Source organism: Acipenser ruthenus, chromosome 10, assembly GCF_902713425.1.
Source record: "Acipenser ruthenus chromosome 10, fAciRut3.2 maternal haplotype, whole genome shotgun sequence".
NCBI lineage: Eukaryota > Metazoa > Chordata > Actinopteri > Acipenseriformes > Acipenseridae > Acipenser > Acipenser ruthenus.
In genome coordinates, this window is record NC_081198.1 from 41405229 (window position 1) to 41427471 (window position 22243).

The following is a 22243-nucleotide window of genomic DNA, read 5'->3' on the forward strand; positions in this document are numbered from 1 at the left end:
TAGATTTAGAGGTACAGATGAAATTGTATAAATTACTTAAAATCAGCAAAGTTAGATACAGAATTCAATAACATTTCATGTTCTATTGCTGTTTCAGCTACACGATTTGCTGGAATTTAATTTTTCTTCTGCATTATATTTTTATAATTAGTTTATTGATTATGAATGATGCTGGAATGATAGTTTGGAAATCTATCTATTCAGCAGTAGTGTACGCTTCCCCTGCAGTAGACCTTAACCCTGTGCAGAAAGCACTGCTTCCTGTGGGCATGCTGATTAATGCCAAGAGTAAAGGTGGGTTTGTGTCCATAAAGATATGGGATGAAGACTCGTTCTACTTTGGCCATAAGCAGCCATCAGCTAAGTGATTTTTTGGGTTCACAGGAATATAACCAGCAACCAAGACTATTAATGCACATCCAACCACCTGGTCGTGAATCTAAAAATAGAATTTTAGAAAGAAAACAATGGAATCCATCACTGCATTTGACTATTCATCTAGTAAGCATAAGCTAGGTACATAGAGCAAATATATATTCTGGATCTTTAATTGTTATCCCATTCCAGGCTCTTCAGCAGTTACAATGCTGGAATCCCACTGAGTATCAGAAAATACATCACCTCCATATTTAAATGAGATCACACCACCATTGCATGGCAAAATCCATAGTGGATATTTAATAGTCACTCTGTTCTCACCTGCTTACTATACCGTATGTACTCTGGAAGATACAGATAAATTGCTCGGTCACCAGAACATCTCTGAGATTTTTTTCTGTTTGGGAAATCATGCAGAAAAAGTAGTGATTACACTGCACAAATACAATACAGATGAAACTTGAGATGACAGGAAAATACCTGAATAAAGAGTTTCATTTACAGGACAGTCTGCACATTTCCAATTAAATCATTCTGAAACACACATCTGGTCGGTAATGAAAGGCAGGCATGCATGGCAGTAATTAGGACCTGCCATGTTTGGTGTCTTACAAAAGCTGGTAAACACAGTACAATCTATATGCTACTATCACTAGTAATTAACCAAATTGTTGTGGTAATTCATTTCTTAGCAAGAGAAAGAGAATTCCTTTACAAAGATAACAATTAGTCCTTTATGTTGTCTTCATGATTTTATATTGTTCTGTATATGTGGTATCCACCCAATTTTCTACCAAACCACTTAATCAATACAAAGCAATCCCACACACAAGCTAGCCCTTCAATATAATTTCAGATAGAGCTCACAAACTCAGATTAAGAATAAAAAGCACGTCAATGAAAGCTAAAAAAATTAGTCAAGAAAAGGGATATATATTCCAAGTAGCAGGAAACAAGTGGATAGCATTTCTTCTGACACATTTAACTCCTAATCATAATTCATGTTTTCAATGTAACCTAACAGTGTCTGGGTAGAGTGTCGGATCAGAGTATTTGCTACAAAACCCTTTCCACTCCTTTAAGCAAGACCTTAAAACAGCACATCTCGGCAAATTTTGTTCTGGTTGTAAAATATCAAATAGCTGCTGGTATCAACTTTTAACTCTAAAACTGTAAATGTGGGTTTACGTTATAAAAAACATCTCCCATTTTCTTGGGCATGTACAGAACAAATATCTTTATTACTGGGTATTCCTTTATAAATTCACATGGGAGGGGGGGGGGGGGGGGGGGGAGTTGTGCTTAAATATTTAATTGGTTACTCCTACATCCCTTCCTAACATTAAGGTTTAAATCAAACACTTCTAACCCATTCTTTATGCATGATTGTACACATGAGGATTCCTTCTCAAGTACCATGCAAGCACCTCATGGCTATGTATATGGTTCACAATATGAGGTATGTAAAAGGATTTCAGACAAACATAAAAACCCAAACGTTTTATTTTTCTATATAAATCTTCTTCCCACAAAAGGTGCACTACAATCCGTTGTAATGAGGACCCCATCTCTTATTGATGTGATCAAATGTGTGAGAAACCCACTGCTGCTCCAAGACCTTGTACCTTTCTTCACATAAATACAGTGGCTTGCCCCGTCTAAAAACATAAAAGGTTAGATTTTTTTTTTAAACACACTCAGTTTCATATATAATTAAATTATATTTTAAACATCACTGCCTAAATACAGCAATCTTATACAGTACACTGCACTACATGTAATATTATGTGTATCAAACTGGGAAAATGATCAACACTGTCTGGGTAAGTGTCTGGCCATTATTGAGTAACAAAATGGATGCCACTCCTTCTAATGTCATTTTGAAGGCTTGAAAAGTATACTTAAAAAACACAAATTAGAACTAGTATATAAAAAATAAAATAAAAATCTGGTCATTTGTAATATAAATTGTAAAATATAAACTTTTGTTAAATATAATTTTGATCACGCTTTAAGGGGCGTCTTAACAACCAGGTAATAAACATAAACATTATTTCTTTTTCTGTTAATTGTTAGTCAATATATAACAGGACAGCTAAAACGGCAAACATCAGACCCCTATGGATTATCAATTCCTATTCAATCATATATTTGAAATTGGTTTCAAATTGTTATTATAGCAATGCTCAGCAAAGGAAATCAGGTTTTTATTAGTGGGTATCTTAACCACAATGCAGAAGAGCCGGGCTTGTCTGCATTCGTGGTTATAGAGCTTTTAACCTCCTCTCACCGAATCCGTAATGGCAGTGCTTCACACAACACTGCCCGTTACATTAGTTTAGAAAGATATTAATGTATAACCCTTAACTCAAAATGAACAAAGTTTATTAACAGTTAATAAACTATAAAAAGTGGCCCTTAAAATAAAGTGTGACTTAAATTTCTTTTTAGCTGGGTGGTCTTCAACCCCTGCTGTTATGTGGTTCAGAAGACATTCCAGTCACAAGTAATTGCTTCCTTTTTTTGCTTGTGTGCACACATTGTTTTCAGACGCACAGTGCTTCAAAGAAAGACAGCTGATCTTTCTCAGGACATCTGCATGAGTGCTCTTAAAAAGAACAACTCAACCTAAAATGATGGACTTACAGGAATTTTAAATTAATCTACTTATACAATTTTTACCATGCTCTGAGATGACATTTAGAGAAACTCTCTGCTTTCCAGTTCCCACACTGCACCTTACTGCAGGTTTATATGACACTATTTTAAAGGATCCTAGTTTTATAAGGAGTCCATCATGGTCACAAATCTGTAAAGACAATTCAATGCAGTAAACAACATCATGTTGTTTGCCATGATAACGGGTAAATCATCATAACTTTCCTTCATCAAAAGGTACTAGGATGCTTGAAAATAAGATATTACCTGAGGTCTCTGTCCTCTTCACCATGGGCATCAAGGTAGACAGCTCCCCAAAGGCAAAAGCGATGCCCTCGAATGATAATGATTACTGAAGCATTGATCAGCAGAAATATTCCTGTTGCTGCCCCACAGTGTTGGGAGTGCTAAAAAAACATTAAATAAATGGTAGTTGAAAACATATATGCATTAGTATAGCATTAATTAATATTTCAGCTTTCAAAATGTATATTGTAAATTTAAGGAAAGCTGGCTAAAACCTAAAGGTCACGAGTGAGTATGTGTGTGTAAAGTATGTATTCATTGATATTTAAAACATATCAACTTTCTTGTGGTACCTGAATGGTAATTGCTAATAAAAATGCATTGCCATTGATGCTACAATAATTTGTATGCAGCATATTGTTTCATGAAGTACAGTACTTACCAGAACACATTCACAGTAATTCTGTTGTTTGCAACATAGTCCCTTCAGGCACACAAAGGTACCACAAACTAGACAGAGTGCAGGATCCTTGGGCACCTTATTGCAGAAGGTACAAGCCTTTCTGTGATAATATTGGAAGATGGTGTTGTAATTCTCAGGTAAGCGGAGGAGACGTGGTGCAGTCCAATGAGGATCCTGGACAACCAAAGTCTAAAGGAAATAACATACATAGCAAATGTAGGGTTATATTTCAATTGACAATTCTGTAGAAATGGTTTTCTGAATGAATGAATGAATGAATGAATGAATGAATGAATGAATAAATAAATAAAATCTACCAAAACACCAGTGATAGTTGCAGTAACTGTATCATTGATCCCCAACCCGGTGTCAATTTCCTCATTTCACGGAATTTATTGAATGCATTTTTGAAAAAGCACACCAAATCTCTTCCAAAGTACAGTCATGTGGTCAAGAAAAGCGGCTCTACTTGCCCTTTATTCGTTGTCAAATATACACTACAAATAAGAAGATCTTACAAGATAAATATACCAGCCTGTCACAATCTACCTTGGGTGATTATTAAAAAAGTACTCTTGTCTGGGAAAGTGTAATTTAGGTACACTGATCCAGGGATCAGTACAAGTAGCAGGAAATTTAATGTGAGAGTTAACAACTGGATCCTAATAACTTTTGACAGATTCATCTTTTTAGATTTCTTACCTTTTTCTAGCCAACATATACTTCTTTTACAGAAATTAGAAGTACATTTTGTGTCCTACTTCTTCCGCTCAAAGTTCAGGCTTTATCACGTTTGTAGAGCATTCTATACCAATAGATGTCTTTATACCAACAAATGTTTTTCTACACCTTTCTCTGGGATCTGTCACAGCTCAAGCTGTTAAGATCTTTCATTTACTCAAGTGTCACTTCCACTGTTCTCCTCACACATTTCCCATCAATCTGTGTGAAAGCTATGCTAATCCACTCCAAGCCTCAATCAGTGCTGATTTTATTCACTGCCTCTCTTCTCTAAACCTTCCACCAATTGATTTTGAAACCGGGTGACAAAGGCGTCTGCGATTGACTGGCTTTTGACTGCCTTAAATGGTAATAACTCCACAATCCCCATAAGCTTTTTTTTTTTTTTTAGGTCTCAGGTGGAAACTATTTTCTAACTTAATGACTTTTTTATAGAGATAATTCTGTCAACAGCTGGGGACTGATACCAGAAGTCATTTAGCATTTGCTATACACACACACAGTCAGGTGTAGGTTTTCTTTTCAAAGCTGGTAACTTGAATTATAAACGCTAAGTAGTGACTAACCAACCAAGTAGTTTGGTAATAGTTTAAATTTTTAGCAATTTTATTCTTAACACAAATTAAACGAGGAGCAATTTTAATGTTAAGGTTTTTTTGAGTGCTAATATAGGGCAGGCTATTTAAACCCACCGCTGTTTAGATTAATGATATACACTAATATCAAAACTATCCAATATACAAATTACGCCTTTATAAATTGTCAAAACAGCGCAAAAGGAAACTTAACTGAATGAATATTTTTTCTGTAATTTTACAGTAATTTCATTCTAGTTGCCGATAAAAAAAATAATGTTAAAACAGTTTTATATTATAGCTCTTGTTCCAATAAACACATGCAGCTTTTTGTTTTCTCTCATTACTCTTACCACGGCATGCTCTGCATTCATGTCTGCAAATTCTGTTACTTCAGAGCACCACTGTGATATTATCTCAAATGCCGAGATTGACCAATCAAGGCAAGAGGCACTGTGTAACTGGTTTGATGGCTGAAAAGCTGATGGCAGTAGCCCAAGACAGTTTGCCAGCACAGGAAATTCCTCTTCACTCTAAAAAATTAAACAGAATTACATGAATTGCAAGGACTTTTCATTAGGGGTGTCTCATTTAAGTTTAGCTTTTTACCAAAATAGCCTATCGTGGATGATCATTTTATCTTTTTACAATTTGTTCAACAAAGTTTATCATGAACTTCAGATTGTAGTAAGTACTGTATTGTGAGTTTAGTGTAAGTAAATCATACATTAGTATTAAAGAATAATGATATCTTACAGTGGAGGCAGAATTAAAGATGTATGTGTATTTGTGTTTGACTGCACTGCATGTGTCCCGGCCTCTGACTTCAACTGAGACAACTATATCCTTTGTCAGTGTGGCAAAACAACTTAAAAAACAACTGATGAGCTGTCTGTATGCAGTCACAACAGGGGAAACCTCTGAAGTAAATGGTAAGGTGCAATAGGAACCAACCAAGCACCAAGGTGTATTCATAATAAAAGTAGCCAGGCCCGTTCATTTGAGGGAATTACGGATACAGGACACAAACTGGAAAAAAAAGGATCTAAAGAAAAATACAAATTCACACAATAAAAATGTATCCATTTCTTTTTTGATTTGTTGTCAATGATGTTAAACTAATTAAAGCAGTCTCCATTTGCACCATCAACTGTATGAATTCATAAATACTTTTCCCAACTCTAAGTGGGCCAAAGAAACAAAAGTCCTCCGACTGTCTGTCTCTCTTGCTGTTTTACTAACATAAACAAACATACAATTGTTCTTGTGCGGCACCCATAATTGTATTTGAGCTTGGGAACTGCGGAATAAAGATATGCAAGAAATATGAGGCCAGTATCTCAGTGCTTGGTCTTTATTATCTGGAAACAAAAAAAAGTAACATAACCACAATATGGAAGCTATATTACGTAACAGATGTAACTGACAAACCTTTCTGTGATTGGGGTACAACCAACTTGAAAGCTAAGGCTCTTTTTGAAACTACCTCCTAGACTATTTGGATTAATAGTCAGTTCTGGAAAGAAAACTTGTGAAACCTTGAGGGGGGAGGGGGAACATACTTGTTTGTTAGTACATAACATGTTTTGAAATATACTGTACCAGGCAATTAGGTAAATCATCCCCAAAGAGATGGTGCTGAAGAAGGCTGCTGATCCTGAGGAACGGTAAGCAGAATTGCTGCAGAGCATACTCTATGGACTGAGGGGACCATACTCTGGAACTTATCTTAAAAAAAAAAAAACACACCCAATAACTTAAAAATGCATCACACTGGATAAGTGGTTTTGTAGATTTATGGAAAACGAATATACGAATGGACAAATGGTTGTGTCCACTATATCCTTGGTGCAAGGCACATACATCCCATTTTAGTAATACATTATACCATAAATATCCTGTGCATACTGAGGTAGAGCATCAGTATTATGAAAAGTAGATCACCATGGCCTATATAAATCTTCTATATAGAGTATATACCCAAGTTTCATAAAAATTGGATAAGCGGTTCATATGTAAAGCATGACAAAACTATGGTGATACAATGGGTGACTTACCACTGATATTTCCTCAGTGGCCACTTCATAAAAACGATTCCCTTTAGACAGTTCGCTTATCCCATGACTCAGCAATACCTCCCAGGACTTTTCTGCATCAGATGTATGCTGTGGAATATATAAACATATTAACTCCATAGTGGACATAATAAATCATCACAGCCTAACATGCATTTAAAAGTCCTTTTTACAGAAGGGGCTGCAAAATTATTGCAACATTTTTTTTTTCTGAAAATAAATAATAAAAGCAAATTTCTTATCATCAAAGCTGCTTTTAATGATTAATTATAGCTGTTTGGTGAATATTTAGTCTTGACAAATACATTGTATTTTTTAATAATGTAGGCAAAGATATTGGCTGCAATAACTCTTTTATACAATAAAATATTTGACTGTAGATAAGTGCTGAAACATTACTGAATATGTGTTCAGATAAAATCCAACTGGTTCTACTAATATTTTATGTGGGGTAAAGCAGCCAGCATTTATCAAGGAGACGGTAAGAGAATATAAACTGGCAGCACTCTTATCTATCTCTGGGTTTTCTGTCATAGATTTATAGCCCAGGAATGTACTGTCACAGAAAATCTTTTTCTGGAATACAGAGAAAGAAACAGTCTTTGTTAAGACTTCAAGCTTTAAAAAAACTTGCAATTTAACCACAAGACTGAAGTTTTTACAAATAGGATTGTATTCACAATCAATATCAAAAGGGAGACAATTGTCTGAAAGCTTAATTGTTTATAAAAATAAAGCCAGTTGTTCTGCTCGGCAAATTAACGCACCCTAAAAGATAAATTTAGCTGTAGATAATAGGTTTTGTCCATTAGTTTAATTTCTTCTTGAACAAAACCTTATATAGTTTAACACCAATGTAAAACTTGTGGCGTTCACGCGCTATAAATGTAATTACTGAAATACAGCAATCGCTGTTTATAAAGAATAAATAGCGAAAGGAATTTGTGCTTTGTAGTATCATTATCATGTTGAATCCTAGAACATATCTGATATTACTTCCCAAAGACATGGCACTCTAAAAATCACACAGAATGTTACACTGCAAACGTGTTTTCCTCTGTTTAAAGTTCAGTGATAAGGAATCCACTGCAGTCCAAAATCACACATTAGCATTACCTTCTTAAGTGCTCCAGAATTCTTCCATGCCAATCTCTCTTCTGCACTGAATTTAACTGAAAGGGCTGCAATGGCATGCATGTACTGTAATGTGTATAATACCTTCACAATGCAGGTAAAGTGTTCTGTAAAAAAAAAAATATATAAATAAATAAAATAAATAATGCATATAAATATCAAGCGCAATACCATAGTTGCATGGTAAAGACCTTAAATAAATAAACACAAATAACAATAATAATAACAATAACAATAACAATAACAATAATAATAATAATAATAATAACAATAACAATAATAATAATAATAACAATAATAACAACAATAATAACAATAACAATAATAATAATAATAATAATAGCAATAATAATTTACTACACCTTTAAATCTGTCAAAAAAAAATAATGGAACAAATGAATTCAATATTATTTAAAATAATTAGCATTTAATAACCAGAATAAATGCTATGTTATATAGGGGTGGGCATGTGGATAGACATGGGAGTGACACTATTGCTCCATGGTCCCCCTTCTTTGTTAGCGGACAGATATTTACTGGTAAAGCATTGCACCTACAGTACTTGGAATGTCTTTTGGTGGTTCTGAACAAGGTATGCTTGGAAATGAATGAATACATAAATAAAAATACATAAATGAGAGTAAACCTCTGTCCAAGTCAATTTTTTTTACAGGGTTAATAAAATCATCCCTGGTAAAAAAAACAATGGCGTGATAAATATGGAGGTAAAGGGCGATGGTATTTTGAGCCGCTGCGATTTAGATTAAAACTAGACTGCAATGTTTCTTAGCAGGCATGCCTGTGTAAAAAAAGAAAACTAGCATCAGTTTAGAAAACATTATTTTCTTGTCCTCTGCTGATCCCAATTATAAGACCAAATAATGTACTGGAAACAGAGGAATACACAAAAAAAAAAGAGGAGGCAGAAGAGTTCTCTTCCAGGGTATTCATTCCCTTAGGGAACTCAGCATAATAAAACTGTGCTGTTCACTCAAGCTTACATGACAGCAAAAAACAGACACAGGATAATGCGAGGGCAGACGACGCTGGAGATGATTGATGCTGTGTGCTGGGAGAAAGGCTGTGCTTCCAGCAGGCAGCTCTACACAACAGCATGGAAACAGTAGGCAGGGAAAAGTTAATGGTTAAAAGGTTTTGGAAAACCTCTAATGGATGTTTGGTTTCTGTACATATATTTTCTTAACATTTTATTTTGGCTAAAATAAAAACTGTCAATTACACTGCAAATGAAAACCTTTCTGTTGATACAGGTGACTGACATTTTAATAAGGCCAGTAATGCATCTTAATTCAGAAACAAGGCTTTGATTCCTTTACTCGTTTTTTGGCAAGGTAGGCCATTCCCTGATAAACTCATTTTCACAAAACCAAAATAAATGTTTTTAAAGTTTCATAAACTTCATGCTCCATTTCATATTCTAGTCGCCTAGCAACACACAGAGCTGATTCTGTATAATTTATTTCTAAATGGCTTACACAGGTCTTTCTGCCAATAGATATTGAAAAGAAAAAAGAGAAACCTTGCTGACAAATTGAGGTGGGCGAAGCAGGAGTGGCTGTTGCCCCATCACACAGCTTGCATCTAGGGACTAAATTAGTTCATGCAGTATTACTCTTATAAAGAGTAACACTACAAAACAAAGGAGCATGTAATAATTGTGTTAACATCCACAAAACTAAACCTAATGGAACGTACAATGCTGAGCACACCAAGGCATATTGAGTTGAAAAAAGTAAAAAGAAAAATGACTGAAATTACTTCATTTTAATTCACATTTTACAGGGATACCCACTATTGAGTGTTTTGGAATATTTAAATTTAGCATGCTCCAACAATCACGTTGGCTTATTTACAAAGTTTCCCTCACCTTCTGTCTTTACACTGTAGGTCATGTAATTAAAACACTTACTGTAGAGAGCCATTCAGAACCACTTAGCCATCCTACCCCCCTTCAATGTGACTAAAATCAAGGGATGTCCTGACCGCCACCATGAAGTTCTTTTGGAATAAAAGATTCCATTTGTGGCAATCTTTCTGTGTGATGGACCGAGATTAACTTTCCATCTTGGAATGAACAGTGTAATAGTATTTATTTAGGCTTAATCAATGTGGAATTGAAAAAGATGCAAAGTGCATCTAAAGGCTAATAAGACCATTAATGTTGTTCTCAATGTTGAATCTGAAGGGCAACGAAAGAATGTCTGGTATTCTATGTTGCTATAATGCACAGCTAAATGTGTATGTTAGAGAATTAAGCAGTCTTCGAAATGTTATTATTTGTTCTACTTCACACAGAGTTCTTTTTCATTTGCGATTTTTGAAATTATCGCGCGAATTCTGGCGAGACGGTAAATAAGTGCAAGGTATTTTTGTCATTTGTAGTGAATACGAACATCTGATTATTGTATCCGAATATATGTGTATATATTTAACCAAGTAGATTATCTCTATAAAAATCACATGTTACAAAATAAAAATCAATTCCATTTACAATTGAAAATCACAAGGGGAGCACATGAGGGAGGGGATTCGAAAAAACTAGCACCATCACATAAGGTAAGTGGGTGGGAGTAGAAACAGACACAAACAAGAAAGGAGAATGACAGAGGTCTCGAACAGCCAATAGTTTTACAGCCAGTCACGAAGCAAGGTTTTTTCTGCCCCTGTGGCTGTACTTTCAATTTTCCACAGACATTTTAAATAATACTTAATCCTGATGACTAACACTCCAAAATCCTCAGGGCCTTTGCATGCCTCTTGCATCCCCATTCTCCACACAGCAATCTTGTGTCACTGTGCATGCATCTATTGAGCATTATAGTAATTATCATCTTTGAATACGACCTCCTATCACACATGATTGCTGCAATTTGAACTTCTAAAATTCTACATAAATTACTATCCTTCCCCTCGAGCATTCAGTTGAGCTTGAAAGAACAAGCCGCCCCTGTACAGTTAACAGATGAAGGTCGTTTAAAGGACACGATTTCTTCCATAAAAGAACCTGATGGTTTTTCGAAGACCTGTGTCGTTTCGCTACTAACTAAATGATAACAAGACGAGGAGACAAGGGACATTGATAAGAATGTCAAACCTGCACAAGAGAATTTCAATTCAGCACTGATTTGCAAAGATAAGGTGCTGTCATTGAGAGTGTGCATCGGAAATGCTTCAACCTGCGGTCTCATCCTGTCAAGCCGAGAAGCCAGTACTACATGTAATTTACTTAAAAAAAATAAAACCAAAACAGCAACATACCTTTGTGAAGGGGCTGTGGCATCGTTAAAACAAATATAATCAGCAAGGACGGAACATCTCTGAAAAGCAATGGGACCTCTGGTCGTTCATCATTGCATACACTACAAAAGAAAAACAAGACTTGAAATGTGCAACAAAAAAGAGGGGTTAAATACATATTGCATAATACACTACATAAGGGTTTAGTATTTAAACTACAGTATGAGTGACAATATATTTGATGGGATAAACATATGATCTCCAACAGTGGTGATAACATGTTGCAACAAAATTATTATGGCAAAATCAATCAACAGTTTCAAAAATATGTAAGATTAAATATATAAAGATTCAATGTGGTATCGTCATTGGAAGTACTGGTCAACATGGACAGCTGTACGTACAGTATATACATTTTGTAGTCTTACATTTATACATAAAAAGTAGTGTAGTTTTTACATACAATCTAGGTGACCTAAATTCTGAAATGCAATTCATCACTAAACTTTCATAGATTAGTATCTTGTTTCAAATGGATTCTTTTATGCAGAGTGCTTTCAATCTTTTTCCACCTTGAAGAGTATGTCTCTCGGGATTAAGGGATATAAAAGAGCAATTACCATACAATAATTTCCAATTTAGAAAAAGTTTTTTAATTAGTCCCCCTATGCAATACAAACAAACCTCTCTCTTACTGGATTAAAATGACCTTTACTAATGTGATTAACCCTTATTGTGCTGTATTTTTAATATCAAAAGAAATCAGCTGGTGTAATGGGTCTGTGAGGTTTATCCATATTCATGGCAACATGAATGACGCAGCGGCCCTAAACCTGGTAATATAGGGACCGCCCAGCACTCAATCTATATTGAAATGATGCACAATTTGGTGTTTACCCCCAAACAGACATAAATGTATTGTGCAAATTAACAATCTTTGAGAATTGCCTCAGAAGCCACTTGGTTCAGTAAAAAAACATGTGGTTCTTTTACATACTCCCTTCAGGGAACACAATCATTTGTTTTGTTAATTTATTGCATCTCAAAAGTTATTGATTATAGCTTCCAGAAAAAAGAGTTGCACATATATATGGCAAGAAGTATATCGGGGGTGGGGGCTGTTATACTATCCAAAGCATGTTCTGTAACGTCCCAGGTGATAAAGCTAGCAATGGTAATATTTCTATATAAATATATATATTTTTAAGCAAACAGCTGGCTCCCACACAAGGTAACCAAGTAAGAAAATAAGAGCACTGTTCAGTGAAGGTACATTTTTATGAAGCACTCACTGTGAATCTCTTTTCTGAGTCAACTGTGTAAGCCGGGTCCACGGGTTGTAGGCAGAGTCAATGCTGTAAAGACGCATGTGCATTGCAAGCACATGAAACAACTGATCTAAAATTGCAATACAAAAAAGAAAATGATGTTATTCAATAAACAGTTTTTATAAATAATCCAAAACACTGTTTTTTCTAAGCATCACCACAATCAACACAATTAAACAGCATATTCAGCAGTGTAACACCTCTTCATTGGCTTTTTTGACACCAAATAAAACAACTGAAATGATGATGGTAAGGTATCGGCAATGAAACATCAAGGCAGTAGAACCAAAAGGGCCATGTTTTCAAAGCACAGTGTTTTTATTTTTTTTAAAGAAAAAGAAACAGATAAGCATACAAAAAGATGTTGCTGCAACACTGGAGGGTGAATGATAAAACACGCAATGTTCTATAATTAACATTTCTGTCCCAAGAACAATAATTCTTATTAGTCAGTAAACGAAAATAACCTTTTATATTTGTGAATTTCTTTTGTGTCTCTAAATGACTGACCTCAACTTCGAAAGGTATTTTATTGTACTTTCCCCAGATTCCCTCCTCAGATTCCCTGAATAAAAAAAATGATCATAATCTACAGTAACTCCTGCTGAGGCTTTAATAGTCAAACAGCAAAGGGATTAGCTTTGTATGCATGTGTGAATTAAAAATGGAAAGCTCCAGAGAATAAATAGCAACATCAAAACAGTGTCAACACCAAGCTACCCTTGCCAGCATGGATTTTGCCTCCAAGTAACAAACATGTGAAACTCAGGAAGAAATATTAGAAAGCTTTCTTTCACTGAGTTAATCACGCTGAACAGCACCTAGGTGCACACACAATTAATACCCTCGTCATGAACTTCCAAAAGCCTAACCAGCTGTTAATCATCACCGTCTCCTGAGGGAGAAAAGGAAATTCAGTACATAAGATGGCAGAGAGATTTCACTTGTCATACTATTTTATGTCCTGTTATCCTGCAATAAAACGACATTGTGCGGTTTAGATAAACAAACATTGCAGAGCCTCACACTTCTTCACGTCACACTCCGAGCCAAAGCAGAACTTAACGTCTCTGATTTTATCCACTGTAAACCTCCTCATACACTTGAGGGGCCGTGTAATTATTGCTCAAATATTATTGGGCTAAAACTATAAAAACACTCATGGTTTACCTCAGAATTTTGTTGTTTTCAAAATGTGATGGCTGCACATTATTATATGTAATGTCAATAGTGTACACACTGCAATAATGCCACATTAAAACTACAACATTAATTTGCAATGCAAATAGGGAAACTTAGACAATGTTAGTTTGTCGACAAATAATAATTCCATCATTTATATGCTTCAACAACTTGGCAAATCACCACCATTATCACAGCCATCATGTTTTACTAACTCAATGGAGAAATGTTTGGGCAGCAGATTATGCAAGGTCATTTTACTTTTTTCAGCACCAAGTAAACATAACCAGGCATGTCTGAAACACAGTAGCCTAAATTTACTTGGGTCTTCTTTTTATATCTGCGAGGTTTTGCGGACAGTTATCAGAGATGTAAGTGATGCGACGTGGAAGAAAATTGGATTGGTGTCTATTTTTACGATTTTGTCACGTGACAGCAAGGGAACTGACCAATGAGGAACAGCTTCCCTTGTGCGCCTTCAGTAAACAATGCCGGAAGAAAAGATAATTTTTGCAGTGTCAAAATACCCAGAGCTGTTCAATAAAGTATTCTACATTTGTTTTAGCTGTATAACAGGACTAACATAAGTGTGATTTTTTCCAGCTGATGATACTGGTGTGAAAGGTAGTGTCGCAGAGAAAGAACAATTTTATCGCAGGTAAAATCGCATCGTGTCCGGTGTGTGGAGACCTTTGCACTCAAAATCAGGGAACATTTGTATAACAAACATATAGGCATTCGCACAAGTTTACTAGTATAGTTTTTAGTTTATTCTGTTAAAATGTATGCATGTGATACAAGTTCTGCAAATCTTCAATAATTCAGTGTGTTTTATGTCCTCAAGTGGAATAAAAAAAAAAAAAAAGAAAAAATTGATACATGATTTACTGTTTTTCTGTAACGTACTCATACATCTCCCACAGGTGTACATTTAAAAGTACAGCTACCAGTATGATGAAAAAGTTCCAAGACCATGACATATATTAAACATATGTACAGAATAGGAATTATCAATTGAATGTTTGAAATTAGATTCTCCAGATAGATCCAAAAATGTAAGTGTGACATACAGACAGATGAATGAACTGACACCTCCATATATCCCCACAATCAGGACTGGGGGCAATTCCAGTTTTTTCCAATCGCTTTTTTAAATCAATTCCTTCAAAGGAATTACAATTGGAATTATATTTTGGAAACAGAAAATTGTTGTGATTGCTCCACTGCTTTCATTTGAAGCCAATTTAATTGACTAACAGTGACTTCAATTTAAGTAGCTCATTTTAACAGAATACTGCTAATTGCAATTTTGCAATCAGTGATGTGTTGGAATTGATTAAAAAGAGAAATGGACTTAAACAAAAAAAATTAACAAATAAATAAATAAATAAAAATAAAAACAAAAACAAGGAATTGACCCTACACCTACCCACAATATGATCCTCAGATTCTGATACTGTCAACAACTTATATAAGCCTATATCCTCCAAATATAAACAGATACCTTCTGCGGATGAAAGTTGGTGCTATGAGAGGGAAATTCAACTCCTTTATTGGTGGAGCAATATGGTATTCTAAAAACAGATCGCTATTCTTCATCTGTTTACCAAGTGAAATGCAATTTAACCTGCTGTGATAGACAGTATTTTAGTACTGGTTGACAAGAAAAAGATATGGAAGTAATGCACACATATGCCCACTGTAAGAATATAAGCAAATACATTACAGGTCTAAACATGACCTGTGTCCAGCACGAAGAATTCCAAAATAGTAAAAAAAAAAAAAAAAAAAAATAATAATAATAAAAAAAAAAAAATAAATAAAATAAATAATGGTTGCCAAGATTTATGGCCAAATTATCCAAACAGTGGCGTTTCAAGATTGGGCACTTTAAAAAGTATTCTACATTAATTAGTATTATTATTATTATTATTTATTTCTTAGCAGATGCCCTTATCCAGGGCGACTTACAATCGTAAGCAAATACATTAAGTGTTACAATACAAGTAACAATTAATAATAATAATAAATTATTATTATTATTATTATTATTATTAATAATAATAATAATAATAATAATGATGCAGTAATGTACGTCAGTTCTGCCACTCTTTAGATAATCAATAGATGTGGAATAAAGCTTGCAATGAACAACCATGCAGTGTTTCATCAAATTCATCACATTTTTATTTCTTTTTAAACCATATTACAGTTCCATCACTAGTGGATGAGTGGAGTGGTTCTGAAGACATAGCTACAAATATAACACAGTCACATCCATACAATATGCAAGTCTCCAACAGTTCCACCCCATGCAAGGGATAACAAATAATAAGATGAATAAAAGGGATTGTAAAAAAACTCCCTTATCAAGATGCCTTTGGTTTTATATGTGATGGCAGATATACCAAAAATACATGTATCCAATGAATACACACGGGCAGATGATCACAAAACAGTTAATCACTACATCCAACATCAACTCCTTAATCTTGTTAAGAACAGAACAGAATACAATACAATAGAGGTCATAATTGGAAAAACATTATTTGCCCCCAAACAATCATATGATAATAGTATATTTTTAAATTAAAAAGGATTATTTAAACTATATATTTATCAAAATGTGTTTTTATCAATAGCATTGCTACTATACATCAGAAGCTCCATGGTTATGGAAAAATCACTGCACACATTCCTGTAAAAAAAGGTCAAACATGCTCATCGGTTTTGAGCCATACACAAAGTGACAGAAAAATTGTGTCACTGTTATTGACAATATCCTGAAGAAATGCATCTGCATTGGTGACCTATCAGGGTTGAAAAAAGATGGTGTGTGCACACACATTTCAAAATGTGTTATTGTAAATTAAAAAGGGCAGATTTGTTATCCATCAGAAATCATTTTCAGTGCTCTTTATAAAAAAAATAAGAAAAAAAATTAAATGCTAGCTCCATTAACCTACACTTTTTTTTTTTTTTAAGCAATTACCTTAATTTCAGTATATTTTGTAACAGCCATTAGGAGATCCACGTTTTTAAATTGGGTCTTAACTGAATTTTCCAAATATTCAGAGAATATATAAATTCCATAAATCAACTCTCAAATAAATAAATAAATAAATAAATAAATAAATAAATAATATATCTCTTAAAAATATTTTAATTAAAAATGAATAACCTCTGTTAAGAACTTTACATAGTATTCCTCCCCTGTGACATGCTAAATCAAAACGCTGGTAGACTACCATAACTCGCTTTACCATGTCCCAGTACCCAGCTATAAAAATAAATCCACTTGCTTACATTTTCTGAACCTTCTTCAGAAAATCTTTGCTTGAAGTCACATTTATTTTCCTAAGGACCCTGTGCATACAACACATTTTAAACATATAATGAACACAGTGGCATGATGTAATTAATTAATTAATTATAAAAAAAAATATTATAAAATAAAAATAGACATTGTTCCGATAAAGGCTTTATAAATAGGGCCCAACATTTTTTTTTGTCAAGGAAGGATTTCAAAAGATGAATAAATAAATAAATACATTCAATATAAATGTGTAGTTTGGTGTGTTAGAACAGGAGAGCATTTATCATGTTGTATTTGTATAGTATTTTTGGACTCAATGTCAAATGGACAAGTCTGCTGACTGCAAACAGCCACAGGTCTATAATCATCTCCCAGGGCTTCTATAATGATCAGACACCCAGCTTTCATTGTTACTGATTGCTGTCACCTGCTTCTTGAATAGACACACAATGACGGCAATACAAGTTCTGGCAATCAACACAACAGGACAGCAGGTTTTTGCTTGAAGGATGCATACATCTCAAAACTGTTTGTAGTACATGCTTTTATATTGATTTCTAATTCATATAAAAAGAAAAATGTAAAGAGCAGGTCAAAAATTGTGTACACGTTATTTTTGTTTAAAAATAAAAATAATTCAATCTACAAGGCAACAGTTTTGCACTGTGATTGGTGGCAAAAAGATCACCGATAACTTACAGTTTTGTGCCTCCTTAACAAGCATTCACCTCATCAACAAAAACACAGACCCCCTACCATGTACAAAAGAGGTCAGGGAAACAAAGTCTTGAGGCTAAACAGATACAGCCCAAATAAAACCCATGACCTTCTGATGAAAACAGTCATCTAATATAAAAATAGAAAAGGTACAGTGTTCTCTGTACATCTCATTTTATTTACTTTGGAAGCTTTTTTATTTTTAATAATAGTACTAATAAGTTAAATAATGTAGTATCTAAATGTTTACAAGCAATAAAAATACAATATAAAAACACTATAGTAGAATACTTTGTACTGCAACATCTGGTAGGATATACATGTTCTCAAATTTAGAACAATACTGCCCTCTTATGGCAACTAGACTTAAAAAGAAACAATCAATCATCATTGGAAAGATTTATCATGATTTCATGCTGAAATATTCTTGGGTTGCTCATGCAATATAACTAGGGATTCTGTTATTCAGTTTTTATTGATTTCTTTCTTTTTTCTGTGCTTATTTTTTGCTATTTTTTTCAGTGTTTTCGCTTTTTAATACTGAATGAAATTATTGTTTTCAGTTACTTTCCAAAATGCTTGGCGTTTTTTTCTGTCAATATGTATAGTAACGTGATAGTACTTGCACACTAAAGTTGTACCTTCTTTCCTTTGCTTTCTTCTTCAACAGGCACATTCTTCTGGGGTTTTTTATATGTCTAGGCATTTTTTTACATTTCGTCATAATTTGCAATTTTGTTTTAAAGCCTCCTTATTAAACTGTAATATAGCTTTAAATCCTGCAAACAAGTCTCTGTTCCTGTAATCCAGGTTTTAAATATTGCAAGTGGAGTCTGCAAAATTAATGTAGGAATGTGCTGCCACTCAGTAGTTGGGGTGGGTTTAAACTGTATTCAGATCGAATCAATGATAGATAAAAGTCATGAAGAAGGACAGACATTGCCCAACAGTGCTGGGAAAGGTAGTTTTGTTTTTTTGTTTTTTTTAAATGGGAAAGGGGCGAAGTCAACGTGAATTGAGTAACTATTTCCAGTGTTTATTTCCTATACACCAATTTCATTTTTTTTTTTTTTTTTTTAAACTAAATTATACCAGTATAACTAAAGTCTTAAAACCAAACAGGTTAACCCCATTTATATCAACTGGTGCATATCAGTTAACTGGTACAATATTGTCCAAAATTGTTTCACACAAAAACCTGTAAATTGGGCGATTCAGAATCAAAAGTTTAATGAATTTCCTAAATCAAGATGTGGAAAACATATGAACAGTAAAAACCAGGAGCAAATGTTTAACATTGAATGTCTGTTTTTTTTTTTTTTTTTTTAGGGGCGTTGCTTCTCTGTCTGAAAGACTTTTTTGCAGTGTGTCACTCATTCTTGGCTGGTTTCACAGACAACAGACTCATCATGGACAACCTTACTTAAGGTAACATTAGATAGGAAGATTAGTGCTAATCAGGATCTCTGAAACGAGCCACCTAAATCCTTACCACAGTCTATGTTAAACTGCCCACCCATACACCTAATATATGTTACCTGCTCACCTACTCAGACCTATGCCTTGATTGTTGGTCATTGTATAAAAACACTAGAAACAATTAATATAGTCTCATGATTCTCTACTTCTATGAATGCAAAACACAAATGTACTGGAACTGGAGTAAATTTGGCCTTCAGGATTGCTAAACACTTAATGTTGCTCAAAAAATGACAATTCTCATGTGCGAAATCACTTTTTCAGCCCAATCAAGGATGACAAGCATATCACTCCTGCTGAAAGCTGTTGTAGAAAAAAGAAGGGATACACTGTGCCTGTTCACTTTATAAAAGGTTTCTTTCCTGATCATGTCATGTCAATTTTTTATTCAAATGCTTTTAAAATAAAATAAAAACACACACACACACACACACACACATATATATATATATAAAGAAAAAAGAAAAAGATATTTCAGGTACTTAAAAAGGTAGAATAATTGATTACGAATCAATTATCAGGACGTTTCGGACTACAAGTCCTTCATCGGCTGAATACAAAAACACAGTGCTTTTTTTATTATAATATATATATATATATATATATATATATATATATATATATATATATATATATATATAATAAAACAACAGATGAAACACCAAGTTGCTTCAACCATTTTCACTCGGCCAGTGCTATCTTGCTCATGGGTCATTGTCACAAAGACGGCCGGAGTGGGTGGCGTCAGACCAGAAACAGGAACACAAACGACAGAGAGATGGGGTTTTGGTGAGGCTGAACGCGTGATCGCGTTCAGCATTTAATAAACAGAACAGAAAATAAAAGGTTGGAACAGACAAAAACACTGGACACGGCACTATAGCCAAAATAAATAGACATACAAAACGACTAAACACTAAACAGACGGTGCAGGACAGACAGACGACCAAACACGGTGAGTGAAAACACTTAACTATTCTTCTTCTTATTATTATTACCTCCGTCTCCAATCCCGTTCTCCACTCACTGAACACCAACCCTGACTGACTAAAAATGTGCCTATTTATACTGTTGTGCTGGGATTCAATTACTAATTAATTATTCACTTGAATCCCAGCACGTGAATTAATTCTGTGCAACCCCGTGCTCACATATTACATTTAACCAGCACGTGAAGTGATTTGTGCTCTCCTCGTGCCTAAATACAAATCTACACTTTAAATACACGTGAAACACAGACCCGTTTATATCCCGTGTACCAATCTATACACCAACATTAACATACGCACGCATACATACATACACAGAACACACAAATGCACACAGGGGCGGGGCACTTTGCCACATATACCCCCCCTTGTGCGCAGCACACATGGCCTCAACGGCCACCTCCCCCCTTAAATACCCAGCAGTCCAGGCCAAAGTCTCGGGCTGGGAAGGGAGGCTTCAGTGGGCCCATGGCTGGAAATGCTGTCAGCTCCCCTGCCGGTAGTGGCACGGCTGACAGCATGCTGGTCCCGTCCTGCAGCGAAAAAGCTGCGGGGGCAGGTGGTCCCCCGACCTCCCCCTTCTTCATAGCCGGCAGCTCCCTCCTGTGGGGCTCCGGCCACAAGAACTCCTGCAGCGAAACTGCTGCTGGGGAAAGTGGTCTCCTGACCTCTCCCCCTGTCTTTGTAGCCGGTAGCTCCCTTTGGTGGGGCTCCGACCTCAGTACTGCCGGCAGCGAAGAAGCTGCAGTGGGAGCAGGTCTCCGGACCTCCCCCACGATCTCCGGCAGCGAAACTGCTGCAGTGGGAGCAGGTCTCCGGACCTCCCCCACGATCTCCGGCAGCGAAACTGCTGCAGTGGGAGCAGGTCTCCGGACCTCCCCCACGATCTCCGGCAGCGAAACTGCTGCAGTGGGAGCAGGTCTCCTGACCTCCCCCACGATCTCCGGCAGCGAAACTGCTGCTGGGGTTGGTGATCTCCAGACCTCCTCCCCCTTCTTCGTGGCCGGCAGCTCCCCTTTCTGGGGCTCCGGCCACCGTACTCCCTGCGGAGGTACGGGCAGCAGAGGCAGCTCCTGCTCCTCTGCTCCGGGCGGTGGCGGAGGCAGAGGCAGCTCCAGCTCCTCTGCTCCTGGCGGTGGTGGAGGCAGAGGTAGCTCCAGCTCCTCTGCTCCTGGCGGTGGTGGAGGCAGAGGCAGCTCCAGCTCCTCTGCTCCTGGCGGTGGTGGAGGCAGAGGCAGCTCCAGCTCCTCTGCTCCTGGCGGTGGTGGAGGCAGAGGCAGCTCCAGCTCCTCTGCTCCTGGCGGTGGTGGAGGCAGAGGTAGCTCCAGCTCCTCTGCTCCTGGCGGTGGTGGAGGCAGAGGCAGCTCCAGCTCCTCTGCTCCTGGCGGTGGTGGAGGCAGAGGCAGCTCCAGCTCCTCTGCTCCTGGCGGTGGTGGAGGCAGAGGCAGCTCCAGCTCCTCTGCTCCTTGCGGTGGTGGTGGCGGAGGCAGAGGCAGCTCCTGCTCCTCTGCTCCTGGAGGTGGTGGAGGCAGAGGCAGCTCCAGCTCCTCTGCTCCTGGCGGTGGTGGAGGCAGAGGCAGCTCCAGCTCCTCTGCTCCTGGTGGAGGTGGAACCAGCAGGTATTCACCCTCTGCTGGTGGAGGTGGGAGGGGCAAGCAGTCCTCCCACTGCGGTGGAGGTGGAACCAGCAGGCATTCACCCTCT

The 22243-nt window shown here is 36.3% G+C and overlaps 1 protein-coding gene across 4 annotated transcripts in view; it reads right to left on the reverse strand.

Annotated features, from left to right (window-relative positions):
• Positions 1 to 22243, reverse strand: part of LOC117404145 (E3 ubiquitin-protein ligase ubr3-like) — a 73593-nt gene that overhangs the window by 459 nt on the left and 50891 nt on the right. For all 4 annotated transcript variants that reach the window (XM_059032272.1, XM_059032271.1, XM_059032270.1 and 1 more), the window contains 9 exons: positions 12821 to 12926; positions 11550 to 11650; positions 8253 to 8377; positions 7119 to 7226; positions 6664 to 6789; positions 5415 to 5594; positions 3725 to 3934; positions 3304 to 3443; positions 1 to 2036 (listed from right to left, as the gene is read on the reverse strand). The exon at positions 1 to 2036 is cut by the window's left edge and continues 459 nt beyond it. In XM_059032272.1, coding sequence (XP_058888255.1) covers positions 1919 to 2036; positions 3304 to 3443; positions 3725 to 3934; positions 5415 to 5594; positions 6664 to 6789; positions 7119 to 7226; positions 8253 to 8377; positions 11550 to 11650; positions 12821 to 12926 — 1214 coding nt within the window. In that variant the 3' untranslated portion in view covers positions 1 to 1918. The remainder of the gene's footprint in view (positions 2037 to 3303; positions 3444 to 3724; positions 3935 to 5414; positions 5595 to 6663; positions 6790 to 7118; positions 7227 to 8252; positions 8378 to 11549; positions 11651 to 12820; positions 12927 to 22243) is intronic.